This window comes from Plasmodium gaboni, chromosome 12 (assembly GCF_001602025.1).
Source record: "Plasmodium gaboni strain SY75 chromosome 12, whole genome shotgun sequence".
In the NCBI taxonomy this organism is placed as follows: Eukaryota; Apicomplexa; class Aconoidasida; order Haemosporida; family Plasmodiidae; genus Plasmodium; species Plasmodium gaboni.
The window spans coordinates 711,439-728,113 of NC_031492.1; the positions used below are offsets into that span (position 1 = coordinate 711,439).

Below are 16,675 nucleotides of genomic sequence, written 5' to 3' on the forward strand. Positions count from 1 at the left end.
TTATTTTAAAAAAAAAAAAAATATTTTTTTTTTTTAAAAAAAAAAAAAAATTTTAAAAATAAAAATAAATTTTAAAAAAAAAAAAAAAAAAAAAAAAAAAAAAAAAAAAAAAAAAAAAAAAAATTTTATAATAATTATTTAAAAAATTTTTATTTTTTTTTTTTTTTTTTTTTTTTTTTTTTTTTTTTGATCATTTTTTATGTAATTCATTTCTCAGAATTGTTTTTTTATTATTTTATTTTATTTTGTTTTATATATATATATTTATTTATATATTTATATATTTATATATTTATATTTGTGTGTATAATTTATATAGGTAACACAATAAACATGAAAGGAGAAAAAATATTATTTTAATAAAACATAAAATAGGAATATATAAATAATAATACATTTATGATGTTATGTTTTTATTTAAAATTTTTAAAAAATTTTTTTTTTTTTTTTTTTTTTTTTTTTTTTTTTTTTTTAATCATTTTTTATGTAATTCATTTCTCAGAATTGTTTTTTTATTATTTTATTTTATTTTGTTATATATATATATATTTATATATTTATATTTGTGTGTATAATTTATATAGGTAACACAATAAACATGAAAGTAGAAAAAATATTATTTTAATAAAACATAAAATAGGAATATATAAATAATAATACATTTATGATGTTATGTTACATTTTTTCTTCTGTTCTTCAAATATATATGGCTTCATATATATTAACCCTTTCATATGAAGTATTGTCAAAGTAAAATAATGGTGTATTAATAATTCAAACGTTTAACTCACATTTTTTCATTTTCTTTATAATTTTTATATCATCATATTAAATATATATATGTTACATATTAACTTTACCATCATATATGGGCATACTATACACACTGTATATTTCAAAATGCTATTAAAAATTATAGTGTTTTATTATGCATTAATAACACATTTCAGAATCCTAATATACATAAAATTAATAATGATAAATAAAATGTGTAAAAAGAAGTAAAAAATATATTACAAATAATATTCATAATAAGGTTATTTTCTAATAAATCTATCTCTTTTGAATAAAAAAAAAAATAAATAAATCAAGAAAATATATATATTCATATATTATAAAAATATATTTAACGTCAAAGTAATAATGAATAATTCTATTAATTTAATTTTTTTCTTTTTTTTTTTCTTTTTTTTTTTTTCATTATTGAATGTTGAACTTTTAATTTGCAGCGTCATTTATGCTATATAAAATAAAATTAATAAATAATAAAATAAAAATAAAATCCATATTAATATATAATTAGATCCTATAACTATATATATACATATATTATATATATATATATATATATATATTTATTTATATATCATTTTTTTAAAACACACATAATAATATAAATAATACATATACATGAAAAAATTAAAATAACTTTTTCCATTTTTTGTATACAATTAAATGTATATATTTATATATTATAAATGATAGGGTTTAAATATTTAATTTATTAAACAAATTTTCCATAGTCAGAAAAAAAAATAAAATATATATATATATATATATATATACATATCAATATATATGATAAAATATTGCGGAAAAAAAAATGTAAAGTCATGATATGGAACAATATTAAAAATCTGATCCAAAGTAAGAATGATATTATATTATATAGAACGAAGCCCTTATATGATATACATATAAGATATATGAAAAATAAGAGAAGAGGGCTAAAAGAGCAACCAAGAAAGAAGCCCCTAGATATTGAAAAGAAAATAAGGAATCCTTATAAATATGAAGAACAAATGCATTTTGATAATTTATGTAAAGGTGAATTATATTTACCTGAATCGTGTAAAGGGAAAAAGCTAGCTATGTTATGTAATCGTTTATATTATTTTAATATAAATGATGAAGAATTATTAGAACGATATGCTGAAAGAGCAAGTGTAATAGCTAATAGTATGAGTACAAAAGAAATGTCGTTAATATTAAATACTATGAGGAAATTTAATTATCGAAATGAAAAATTATTGGAAACATTTTCTAAACATATACCAAGTAAATTACATAAAGGGGTACCCCAGGATATCTCCTTAATATTAAATGCATATTCTCATTTTAATTATAAAGATAAAAATTTAATCAATAGAATATGTGAAGAAATACCACATAAAATTCCCCATTTCCAACCAAGTCATATATCTAGTGTAATAAGTGCTTTTTATAAACTACAAATAAGAGACCAAATAATTATTGATGATATGATAGATGAAATAATAGAAAGGATTGATGAATTTGATACCAAATCCTTAACAAATATAATAAATTCATTTTCTAAATTAAATTATAAAAATGATAATAAATATATTTTATGGAAAAAATGTATCCAAGCCGTAAAAAAATTGGACAAAGAGTTTAATTTCTTAGAGATTGTTTTAATAACTAATGCATTGTGTAAAGAACATATTGTAAAAATAAAAAATAAAAATAATGCATATATACATGACAATAATAATGACAATAATAATGACAATAATAATGACAATAATAATGATAATAATAATAATATATATACACATTTATGTGAAGTTATAAAATATAAGATATATGAAGAAAAGTGCCTGAATGTTCATACCAATTCATTTTTGTTATGTACTGTTGCACATTCTTTATCTAAAGTTAAATATTATGATAAAGATTTATTTCCTTTTATTATTGAATATTTTTCTGATGAAAATAATTATATTTCTTTAGATAACCAACATTTCTCACAATTAATATATTCTTCTTATATTTTCAATATTGATAAACCAGAATTTATAAATATGTTTATTAAAGTAATATCCAATCGAATAGAAAATAAACAACTAAATGAACAGGCATTATCAACAATTTGTTATTCATTAGCTAAATTAAAAATTAGAAATATACCCTTCTTTATACTTTTATCATCTTATATTATTAAACAAAAAATACAATTATCTACACAAAGTTTAAGTCTTATTTGTTATAGTTATTCTAAATTACTTATAAAATCAGAAATGTTATTTTATATATTGTCAATACAAATTTTTCAACATATGAATATGTTCACAAAACAAGGGTTATCAATCATATTAAGTTCTTATGCTAACTTAAAAATATTTAATGTTAAAATGTTTTCTCTTATTAATAAATATATGAATCTTTATCTACCAAATTTTACAAAAAATGAATGTTTATTAATTTGTTCACATTATGAACATGCTCTAAAAAATTTAAATGATTCAGTTAACAAAAATAATGATGATACAACTATGTTGGTAAATAAAACATCCAAGACTAAAAACGAATTAAATGATTTTGTTAAATCATTAAAAGAAAAAATTTCTAAACTAGAAGATGATGAGAAAATAAAGAATCATGATAATAAAAATAAAATTATTAATAATGAAGAAAAAGATGTTGATGTTTTTGATGATGAAAATATTTTTTCAATATTTAAACAAAACGATATTTTAAATGATCAATATGAAGATAATAATAATAATAATAGTAATAGTGAAATTTTTAATATACCAAATCCAAAGAATACATTACATACTTCTGATGGATATATAATAAATGAAGATATAAAGAAAAAAGAAGATACTTTAAAATTGTATCAAAAAATATTTCTTGATCATAAAAATGTAAATAGTAATATATTACAAAATGTATCACTAAACAACGAAATATTTAGTCAACAACTTTCATCATTAATAGACAAACAAAATGAAACCAATCAAAAAATGAATAACTATCAAGTGTTTGAAAATTATTCAAATGATGAAATAAATGAACAAACAGAAAACACATCAAATATATCACATACATCAGACATTTCAAATAACACACAATTATCAGATCATTTAATACATTCATCAAATCAGATTTATAATAATAACCAGAAAACCAAAAGCTTGATAGATCTCATGACCTCAAACAAACCACCAATCATAAATTCTGAAAAAGAGAATTTAATAAAATCAGCTGAACAAATGGAGACAGAATTTATAAGAGATTATATAAATCAACAACAAGATTCTCATCATAATAGTACAATGGGAAGAAATCATGAAAAAAGGAAACACAAAAAAAATAAAATAAAAAACTTATTGTCAAAAAATAATCAAACTGTAAATGATCTTAATGATCTAAAGAAAAAATGGAATGAAATGTATAAAAAATAACGGAATATTCATACAAAGAAAATTATAAAAAGAAAAAAAAAAAATATATATGGATAAACCTTATTTAAATGAATACATATATATATATATATATAATATTTGTATGATCCGTTGTCATTCTCCATATAGTATTTCTATACTCTATTTTTATTTCAACATGTTTCATTCTTAAAAAGAATATAAAAAATATATATGTATTTAAATATATATATATATATATATATATATATATGTACCTTCTTTTAACTTATCAAAAAGATTGTATATATGAAAAAAAATAAAAATAAATAAATTAACAAATATTATATATTTCATTTATAAAATATCTTTTTTGTATGACATCTTTTTTAAAAACCAAATAAAAACAATCTTATGCTCCATCTAGGGTTTGAACAACAAAAAAAAAAAAATAAATAATAAAATAATAAATAAAATAAATTAGGAAACATTAATATATAAAGGAATATTAAAACCTACATAACATACACACGCATATATAAATTTATTGGATAGTAGGTTATATATAAACTTTAATTTTTTATTTCTTTAATTTTTTTAATTTTTTTTTTTTTTTTTTTTTTTTTTTTTTTTTGAACTGCATTATATGTTTAAAAATATTTTTTATAAACTTATTATATATATATATATATATATATATATCCAATTTTTAAATGTGTTACCATAATTTCAAATACTTCATGTATTTTATTTCATTTTATTATTCTTATTATATACTATTGTAAATATTTTTTTATATGAATTAATACACATATAAATGGTAAACATATTAAACATATTGTTATAATAAATAAAATGTTTTAAAATATACATATAATTATTTATATAAAATATATTTTTTCTGGTAAAAAGATATAGTATATATATATATAATATATATTTGTATATATTATTTTTATATATTATTTTTGTAAGATAATGTATACTAAAAGATTTTCTAAGAACACGTATTATTTACCATACAAGTCCAAATGTTTAAGTAATGTAAATGGGAGTTTATTAAAAGAACCATATAATTTACATTACTTTTTATTAGGTACTAATAACCCTAGTTGTGAAAATGAAATACATTTGATTGAATACAATGATCAGTTTTTATCTGTCAGAAATATTGAAACATATCACTATGAGGGAGAATCAGAACATTTGGTATGTTTAGATATGTATGAAAATGAAGACCAAAAAAAAAAAATAATTTTTTGTACAGCAGGGTATGAAAAATGTAATGAACAAAAGATGAATAATAATGATATGAATTATAATGAATGTAATGAATATGATTACAGGAATGATGTGTGTTCATTATGGATGGGGGACATAGATAATTTAGATGATGATAATAATAATGATAATAATAATAATAACAATAATGATAATAACAATATTGATAATAATAATAATAATCATAATAATCATTATAATAATATTGATAAAATGACTAATTATAAGAACCAAAAGAACTATACAAAAAAAAAAAAAAAAAAATTAACAAAAGTATTGGAATTGAAAAAAGGTAATAATGAAGATTATAAATACATTAACAAGATAGTCGTAAATGATTTTAACAAGGAATACAACAAAATATGCATTATAGATAAAAATAATTATAGTATATTTGATAGGTCAAAAAATGATATAAATTTTATGGTTTCAAAAAATGTTAATTATGAATTAATAGATGGAATATTTGATCCACACCATGAAAATATTTTAACGGTTATGAGTAATATAAAAATATATGGATATGATATAAGAAGTAACATGAATATTTTTTCAACTTATACTAATCATAAAGCAGATTTATCATCAATTGATTTTAATTCAAATATACCTAATATACTTTTAACATCATCTAATGATGGATATATAAAATTATGGGATTTAAGATTTTTAAAAGATTCTTTTTTTACAACTAATATACATTCTCATTGGATTACATCTATACATTTTAATCATTTTCATGATGAATTATTATTATCAACAAGTACTGATCATATGTTGAAATTACATAAAATATCATTACCAACATCTAATTTTCAAAATGACAATGTTAATTATGAATTAATAAAAACATATACTGATCATGAAGATTCAGTATATAAAGGATGTTGGAGCAAAACAGATGCTTGGGTTTTTTCATCTCTATCATATGATGGTAAATGTGTTGTGCATGGCGTGCCAATTGAACAAAAATATAAAATACTCTTATAACAAAGGAACCTAAACAATATTAATATATATATATTTATATATTTTATATTTTAATTTCTAATTCAGGATATTTTCATATTAATTATATGTATATATATAATACAGCGCACAATTATGTATATATTATTTTATAATATATATATATATATATATATATATATTTTTCATATATGTCATAATTTATTTTTTGAATATTTATATATACTTCATATATCACCATAAAATTTCAACATTGTACATAAATATATATATAATATATATAATATATTTTCAATTTTTTATAGGTGAATCTAAGTATATAAAAAAAAAAAAAAATAATATATTATATATATATACATATACATATACATATATTTATGCTTACATCTATTTTTCCTAATTAATATTATACATTTTACTTTTTATAATAAAATGGAATATGTGATTTTCCAAATGTTCATTTCAAATAATTATATAAAATAAATAAGTAATAAATTATTTTTTTTTTAAGTCATAAATGGAAAAGATTATATAAATAATATATATATATATATGTATATTTAATTTTATTTTATGTTTATTTTATTTTTTTGTGACCTTATAATTTTAATGTTTGTGAGAATTAAAAAACTGATTCTTTCCTTTTCAATATATTTAATAATTTGCTCATGTGTAATGAATAATAAATGGTTCCTCTTTTGTAGGAGAATTCGATTACAGCCTAATTTTAATTTATGTTTTTTATCTTATAATACCTATCGTATTCCTGATACATATAATAATTATTATAATGTTATTAAAAAAGAAAAAAAGAAGAAAAGAAAGGACTATTCTTTTTTCTCTAAAGGATGCTATACTAATAGCAGCAAAATACAAAAGTTATATGGTGAAAATGACGAAACAACTTATCGATACACAAAATATGATAAAAAGGATGAGACATATATAAATATATTAGAACGTAAAGCTGATGAAATAAAAAATTCTAAGAATTGTTTTAATAATAAAATAAAAACGAATAAAAACGAAAATGTTCATAAATTACAACCACTTGATTATACTACATTACATTTATTATCAATAGAATTGAATAGCTTGTTGTCAGATTCAATTGTTGAACATATAACACAAGCAGATGACAAAACTATAGTATTACATTTATCAAAAAGAGATAAAGAATATTATCTGTATATATGTTATGATAATGCAAATCCAGTCATTTCTTTAGGGTTAAAAATAAAAAAATTATTTAATAGATTTATTGAAGATGACTATGCTCAAAAATTAAATCCCGTTATTAAATATTCTATTATATCCAATGTATATATGAAAAAAAGTTTTGTTAAAATATTATGTATTGATTTAATATTAAAACGTAAAAGTCAAGAAGATATAGATATAGAAGATATTTTAAATAATCAATATAGTGCTAGAAAAGTTACTTTATTATTTGACCTACATAATAATTCTTGTATTTCTTTTCTAATTAATAAAAGTACTAATGAAATTTTAATTTCACCACACAATTATGTAACAGAAAAAACAATAGATAAATCTTATAAAGAAGGACATAAATATATATTTCCACAAAATAATGAATGTAAATTAATACCAGATCATTATGAATTTTTTTCAACATTTTCAAATCTATTTAAATCTAGAAAAGAACAAAATTTTATTTCATCCTTAATGGATATGTATGAAGGGGTAAGTTATAATATGTTATTAAAATTTTGTGATTATTTAAATATACCAACTCATATCAAATTTGAAGAAATGGACAAGGGTACCTTGTTGGATTTCTTTAATAAAGCTTATATTAAATGGTTGCGTTTTTTAAATTTAAAAGAAAAGACGGATGAACTTATATTCTACCCTCATTATGATTATAAATTAAATATACCATCGGTTCTTAATTTTGTAAAATCAAAAAAAAAAAAAAATTACACTATTGTTAGTAATATTCCAGGAGTGCAGTTTAATTCTGTGAAGGGTGGTGACCAAGGCAATACAAATGAAGATGATAATAATATTGATAATATTGATAATATTAATAATAATAATAATATTAATAAGGGTGGTAATTGTAATAGTTTAGATTATACCCATATGTATAACCAACAAGAAGAATATACTAAATGTAATAATAATATTACAAAAAATAACATTGATACTAATCAAATAAGAAATGATAAAAAGAATATAAAATTATTAGATAATGATAATAAACATATTCATTTCGAAACAACAATAGAATTAGTATACTATTATTATTGTAATTATTTCTCTGTAAATGAATTTTATACTACCTTAAAATATTGTAAAGATTTTTTAAAAAAAAAGTTACCACAATATGAAGATATGCTTTTACAATATAAAAATGACAGAGAAATATGTGAAAAGGCATATTTATTACACGAAAATATTAATAAGTTAACTGTGTTTAATCATACAATCTCAAAAATGAATGACTGGTTAGATAAAAAAACTTATGATGCTTTAAAATTAATTGAAAATGAATTAAGATATAATTCATTAGAAGATAATCGAAAAAAATTTGTGAAAAAACAAGAAGAAGATAAAAAAAAAGAAGAAACCTTAATGAAAAAAATTATAAATACTCAACCAAATACAATAAGAACACCTCAAAATATCTATAAAGGTTCATTATTAATTAAAATTAACGAAACAGATTTATCTTCTCCTTTTCTAATCATAGGGAAAAATAGTAAACAAAATGAAAAAATTTCAACGCAAATTCTCAAGTTCAATGATTTATGGTTTCATGTACATGAATATCCAGGAGGTCATGTTATTCTAAGAAATAAAAAAATTAAAGATAAAATTATTACAGCAGATACAAACTTAGCTGATATAATTATTGATGATGATATTAAATATGCTGCAAATATGGCTGCATATTTTTCTAAAGCCAGAAAAATGGAAAAAACACTCGTCTGCTTTACTTTAGGAAAATACGTATTAAAAGACAATACCTTGAATGAAGGCGCAGTCGAAGTATTAAAATATAAATTAATATACGGAAGGTAAAAAAAAAAAAAAAAAAAAAAAAAAAAAAAAAAAAAATATATATATTAATATATTATAATATATAATAATTTTTCATATGTTATATTTTATTTTTTCTTCTTTAGGCCTAATAAAGTTGCAAATATTATAAAAGATCTTAATGAAAGGAATAAAGAAATAGAAATATGCAAAAAAAAAAAAAAAAAAAAAAAGTAACTCTTTACCAAATAATTTCAATTATACCGTTTTTAATATATTTTTTGTTATAAATATAAAAAAAAAGAAAATATATATTATATATATATATATGTGTATGTGTACATATATGTTTATTATATTTTTTTTTAATTTTTTTTTTTTTTTTTTAATGTTTAAAAGATTTTTATTTATTCTTCTTTTTCATTTGAAGAATCTAATTTTTTGTATAAAATTAAATATAAATATATTTTCATGATTATCACCATATATCTCATATGAAGGAATAGATATTACATAAAAAAATTATATAATATATAATTTAAAAGTATAACATATTTATATTATATAATATATTTTTATATACACTTTAATAAATACACAGGTTTTCTGTTTTTTTTTTTTTTTTTTTTTTTTTTTTTTTTTTTCTGTTATATACCCCTAAAAGATAATTAATTAAAAAAAAAAAAAAAAAAAAATATACACCCTTATGAAATTTTTATTTTTTTTATTCTAATTTATCCCTTGATAATTAAAGTATATACAAAAAAAAAAAAACATAAAAAAAATGGAATAGCTATTTTACATATATATAATATATATATATTACTTTATAATAATGATCCTTGGATTTTTCCTGTTAAATGTTTTGTTTTTGGTCCTTATGAAAAATAACCTTTGTTTGTTAAAGAATAAAAGGAATGTTTTTTACCCCATAAATAATTTGTCAAACAAAAAAAAGAAGAAAATTCATAGTATTTTCCATAAAAGGAATAATGGGCATACTATCATAAAATTGTTCATAATAAACAATACAAATGAAAAAAAACAGAATTATAAAAAAAAAAAAAATAAAGAATATTTTTTAAATAATAAAAAGAATAGAAATGATAAAGTAAATATTTTATATGCTACACAAAGCAATTTTTTTAACCCTAAACAATTTAAAGATTTATTAAACGAAGATGCTAAAGAAAAAACGAAAAATGTTGATGATGGTGATGATTGCCTAGAATTAGAAAATGTCGAAAATTTAGAAGAAATAGCACCTGAATTACATATGAAATTAATGGAATATAAAAAAAGTGAAGAATCAAAAGATGAAGAAATAAATGAAAAAAAAATTGAAGATGTAAAAGATATTACACTATATGAAGGATTACCTCTTCTAATGATTGAAGGAGAAAAGTTAGAAGGTTTTGCTGATACTAGGAAAGTTAAAATAAAACCAGAAATATCTACTCCCTTCACAAATGATGATTATAATGAATATATTAAATCTAGTATGGGTGAAAAAATGGGAAATCCTGATGCTAATCAGACAAAGAAAAATGAAAAACATGATAAAAATATAAAGAAAGCGAATAATTCTAATACAAACGAAGAACTAAATAAGTTTGAAAAAGATATAGAATATATATTAAATGTATCTAATGAGGAAAAAAAAAAAAAGAGAGAAATGGATAAAAATGAAGAAGTAAAAAAAAGTGATGAGTTAACAAAAGAAGGAAAAATAGAAAGATATAAAAAAGTAGGAACACATTATTATATGGATTCAAGTATAGGTAAAATATTATATGATAGGAATTATCCAGGATATGCTTATATAAATCATGGAGAAAATATAAATGAAATAAATGAAAAAAGTGAATTTGATTCCTCTGTTCCTAGTTATTTAAATCCATCTAATGTACATTTAAGAACTGGACGTAAAAGAGAAGAACAGAAAAAAAAAGATAGTGGAATAAAACAGAAAAGAAGATGGAATGTAAATAATATAAGTAATGATATTAAAAGGGGAAATTGGAAATATTATGATGATACAGTTAAAGATTTAATAGATTCAATTGATCAAGAAAAATTAGAAGAAAATTATTATTCTAATAATTATTATCAAAGAAGTCATAATAATACAGGTTATGGTGGTTTAGAAAAAGTACAAAATAATTATTTTGATGTTCAATTTATAGGATCTGCTGAAACATATCCTGCAAATATATCAGTAGGTATGAATTTTATATGGCCTATCAATTTTGTACCTTTATTATCTAAACAATATACTAAAAGATTAGGTCAACCAATTAAGTCTCCAATATTTAATTTAGGAGGTTTTGATCATTTACAATTATGGTATTATCCTGATGGTATGAATAATTCCATGGATGGTTACTGTTCTTTAAAATTAATGATGAAACCAGGTTCCTATCTACCAGTCAAAATATTCTTATTCGCATTTAGTGAATATAATTATATTCACACTAAAGCATTCTATAAAGAATCAGCTGATTATGTTATATCCTCATCAAATTTATGTAAATGTCTATTAAAAACAAAAGAAAATTTAAAAAACATTGAAAATAATAAAGATTATGTTATTCTTGGACCAGCTGGAAATATATACATAGGTGTAGGAATATATGATGATAATTACGACTTTGAAGAAGATTTCAAAAAATTTTATTCAATTAATAATAAATATAAAAATAAAAAAAATAAAAATCAACAATTCAAATATAAATATGATTGGGATGAAGGAGTACATATTTTCGATAACTGGCTAAAAAAACAATCAGCTGTTACCGATGATAAGGATGAGTTATTACCATCAAATTATACACATTCAGAATTGTATGAAAATTATAAATATAAATATGTACCTGAAAAAAATCCTTTCAAATTTCTAAGATCCAAAAATACAAAACAATCATGGAACAGACATCCATTTTAAAAAATAAATATGACTAAATCAACAAATTAGTGAATGAATGAATAAATAAATACAAACAAAAATAAATACACACATATATATATATATATATATATATTTATATTTATATGTTAGTATAATTTATTTTAAAAAAAAAATTATTAAATTAGTAGAAAGTTTTTTAAATGAATTGATTATTATTAAAACATTATAATTATAATGGAATAGTCCAAAAACAAAATAAATATAAATAATGTATTAAATTAATGTGTAACTATAATTAAAAAAAAAATATAAATCAAAATTTATAAATCAATAACAAAAATAATAAAATTTCAAAAAAACATTAAAAAATAATAAAAATATATATATAATTATATATGCACAATGTTTATATTGTACATATACTTTTATTGTTAAATATTCGGAAAATTTATATTAATACGAACAAATAACATAAACAAAGTGAATTTAAGTTACTTAACAAAAAAAAAAAAAAAATATATATATATATATAATATATATATATATAAGACCGAATGATATATATACAAGGAATTGTCTATAATATTAATTGTATATATTAATGTAGATGCATATAATAATATATTAATTTATCATTATATACCTAAAACATACAAAAAAAAAAATATATATTAATATATATAATATATACTTTTATTTTTTTCATTAATTTTTGGTTTTATTTATTTATTTTTTTTTTTTTTGTTATAAATAATGTCTATCATTTGATTATTCATTTAATTATTAAGTTATATATTTTATTATTTTTTTTTTTTTTTTTGTACTCCCACAACTGGTGTATGATATTTTCTTTTTGTTTAAAATATACATGAATGTATAAAATTTGCATTCTTCAAATTTTACATATAGATACATATTTATTTTCCCAAAATAAATTATCAACTTGCTCATTTTTTATATTTTATTTTAATCTTTTGAATTATTATTTAGATCTTCATCATTCTTATTAACCTTTCTTCCATGAATGAATCTTTGTATTAAACCTTTTTTAAGAGGAGAAAATGAAGATGAAGGTGACGATAAAGATGTAGAATTATTATTTTCCTTATATTCTGATGAGATATGTTCTTTTTTCATACTATCATATATTTCATCTGTTAATTTTTGAGTTAAGTTATTAATTAATCGTTCAGGTAATTCATTTAATAATATATTTTTAATTTTGTTTAATAATTCATTAGCTGTTTCTTTATCACAATATTGTGCTATTTTATTAATATTTTCTAAACACAATTGTTCGTTTTTTAATTTTCTTTGTTTTTTCAACTCTTCGATTTCTTTATTATTTTTTAATAACGTTTTTTCTACATATATACATTTTTTTTGGTAATCTAAAAGTAATGGGAAAATTTTTAATTTATCATAATTTTTGATGATTTTTTTCAATTTTAATTTATGAGCTTCATTCAAGGATTTATTAATCATTCTATCAATATTATTTATATGTTCAATTCTTATTAATTTAAATTCTATTTTAAAATAATATTTTAAATATATAAGAGAAGAACAAAAAAATCCATAAAAGAAGTGTAGCATAATTTTTTTTTCAAACTCATTAATATTTTCAGTTAATATTTCAGAAATATGTTCATTTATAATATAATAATAAACTAATAATGATGGTTTAATCATAGATAGGACTGTTATAATATTCCATATTATAAAATTTAAAATATATAACATTATGGTGAATGATGTTTTAACATATAATTTATTTTTAAAGAAAAAATATATAGGTAAATTTAACATTAATATTTCAATTATGCTCTTGAATTGATAATGTGAATTACATACGAATACTTCATGATGACTAGATTTTATATCACATAAATTTATATCAGTATATTCTGTCTCAGCAGTTATATTTTCTTTATTTACAACATCATTTTGCAAGTCACCAGCTTTATTATTATTACTATTGTTATTATTGTTACTATTATTATTGTTACTATTATTATTAGTAGTAGTGCTACTATTAATAATATCATTTTGGTTTTTTTTTAATTCTTCTGCATTTGAAGAACTCATCAAGATATTATCTTTATCAATCATTTTATCTTCATTTTTTTCATTACCATTCATACTAATGTTACTAATAGTACTACCCTGGGGTGTATGTTTTGCTTCATCAGTTTCGTTATTATTATTTATTTTAATATCATTTATATTAATAGATGGTGAGATATGTTCCTCATTTGTTGTACTATTCGTATTGTATGAATTATTTAAATTATCTATATTATGTATATTATTCATATTATTTATGGATTCACTCATTTCGTCTTTTACATCATTTATCTCATACTCCTTATCAGTTGTACCATTTTCTTTATCAGTTGTACCATTTTCTTTATCAGTCGTTTCATTTTCCATATCAACCACTTCATTTTTCATATCAACCATTTCGTTTTTCATATCAACCACTTCATTTTTCATATCAACCATTCCATTTTTCATATCATTTTTTTGATTTGAAAACTCTTCCTTCGTTGTATCAACCACTTTGACTTCATCCTTTGTTGCCTGTATCCTTCTTAAAGCCATTATAAAATTCCACAAAATCTTTACCAATTTTAAAAGAAGTTTCTTGATATCAAATTTCAAGTCCTTTTTCTTTTTTAAAGGATGTTCTTCATATAATGTATTTTCTCCATGTAATACATGTGTATTAATATAAACAATGTTAAGCATTTTAAATAAAATATTATTTTTTTTCTTTAGTTTAATTTCAGGACCTACATTATTCTCATTTTGCTCATATGGATTATTATCACTATTAATAATTAACGTATCTGGGTTAGCATTTAATTCAAATTTAAATTTGGGTATTTTTTTATTTTTTTTGTTTTTAGAATTTTTGGCATTTTTTTTTTTTTTTTGAAGTTGATTTTTTATAAATTCATTATAAGCGTCCTTTGCTAATTGTACACAGTAATTTAATACATTAGTTCTTCTTATATCTATATATCGTTTACTATCTCTTTTAAATATATTACATAAATATTTATAAAAATAAAAAGAAGCCAAGTTTCCAAACACAAATGATATAATAAATGTAACATTTAATCCATCATATTCTGGAACCATTCCTGGTTCATTAATATCTTCTCTATAAAAATTTGAGAAACTAAAATATGATACAAAATATTGTCTCATCCATTTCTTATAACTAGAATATAATCTAAAAATATATATTAATATAAATATTGTTAGAAAATAATATGAATGATATACAGCACTTTGAAATATATATCTTAACGGACTAAAATATGCAGACACTTCTGCTATATAAAAATGTTTTGATAATCTCTTAAATAATTTATCATTATTATAAAAATTGGAATCAATTATTTTATTGATTTTCTTAGTTGCAAAAAATACTAATAATATGAATATTGTTATGTATATTTCAAAATCTATTATTACGGACATTATTATATCTGAGCTATCTTGTGCCATGTTTGAATAACAAAAAAAAAAAAAAAAAAAAAAATTAAAATATATGGAAAGAGATAAAAAAAAAATATATATATATAAATAAATACTTTTATATATGTTTTAATCAAATAAACAAGAGATTCATTTTTTTTTCTTCTTTTTTGTATCCTACAAATATATATATATATATATATATTTATTTATTTATTTATTATATTCCCTTTTTGTTTGTTCTTTCCTTAGTAATAATATACGTAATGTTTTTCTTTTTATATATCTTTATAAAAATACTTGGTTGTGCTTAATTCTTTGTTTAATATATATAAATAAATATATTTTCATATATAATCATTATTTTCAATGGTAACTAAATATTATATGTATATATATACATACATATATATATCTGGAACATAAAAAATAATTACAACATCATTATTTTAATATATTACTTTAATTCTATATTTTATAAGGAATATATATATATATTATCTATGTTATGCTGAATTAAAATGTATTTTATTCAATTTTATTCAATTTTATTTTATTTTATTTTATTTTTGTAAGGAAATATAAAAAAAAGTTAAATATTAATATATACTAAAATATTCATACATTATGAATTATTTAATATATAAATACATAATTTTTTTTCTATTAGAAATATTATGCTTTATCAAAAATAAAATTAGTAATTATATAATATATATATTAATAATATTTTTTTTTTTTTTTGGTTTTTTTTTTTTTTTTTGTTTTTTTTTTTTTTTTTTTTTTTTTTTTTTTTTGATTTCTTGACCCTTAGAATATATTAATGTACTTTTTTTTTTGAATAATAAAT

At 18.8% G+C, this 16,675-nt stretch overlaps 5 protein-coding genes across 5 annotated transcripts; 4 read left to right on the plus strand and 1 right to left on the minus strand.

Annotated features, from left to right (window-relative positions):
• Positions 1-1,706: 1,706 nt before the first annotated feature.
• Positions 1,707-4,211, plus strand: PGSY75_1221500 (hypothetical protein; the record flags this gene model as incomplete). Its single annotated transcript, XM_018786793.1, has 1 exon — positions 1,707-4,211. The coding sequence occupies one exon, from the start codon at positions 1,707-1,709 to the stop codon at positions 4,209-4,211; it is 2,505 nt and encodes an 834-aa protein (XP_018640658.1).
• A 936-nt stretch (positions 4,212-5,147) lies between these two features.
• On the plus strand, positions 5,148-6,440 carry PGSY75_1221600 (hypothetical protein; the record flags this gene model as incomplete). The annotated part of the gene is made up of 1 exon (XM_018786794.1): positions 5,148-6,440. One exon carries the CDS (start codon positions 5,148-5,150, stop codon positions 6,438-6,440), a length of 1,293 nt encoding a protein of 430 aa, XP_018640659.1.
• Positions 6,441-6,992: 552 nt separating this feature from the next.
• Positions 6,993-9,665, plus strand: PGSY75_1221700 (putative FbpA domain protein; the record flags this gene model as incomplete). Its single annotated transcript, XM_018786795.1, has 2 exons — positions 6,993-9,466; positions 9,575-9,665. The coding sequence occupies 2 exons, from the start codon at positions 6,993-6,995 to the stop codon at positions 9,663-9,665; spliced, it is 2,565 nt and encodes an 854-aa protein (XP_018640660.1).
• Positions 9,666-10,263: 598 nt separating this feature from the next.
• PGSY75_1221800 (hypothetical protein) lies at positions 10,264-12,372 on the plus strand (the record flags this gene model as incomplete). The annotated part of the gene is made up of 1 exon (XM_018786796.1): positions 10,264-12,372. One exon carries the CDS (start codon positions 10,264-10,266, stop codon positions 12,370-12,372), a length of 2,109 nt encoding a protein of 702 aa, XP_018640661.1.
• Positions 12,373-13,302: 930 nt separating this feature from the next.
• PGSY75_1221900 (putative membrane protein) lies at positions 13,303-15,855 on the minus strand (the record flags this gene model as incomplete). Its single annotated transcript, XM_018786797.1, has 1 exon — positions 13,303-15,855. One exon carries the CDS (start codon positions 15,853-15,855, stop codon positions 13,303-13,305), a length of 2,553 nt encoding a protein of 850 aa, XP_018640662.1.
• Between the last annotated feature and the right edge of the window lie 820 nt (positions 15,856-16,675).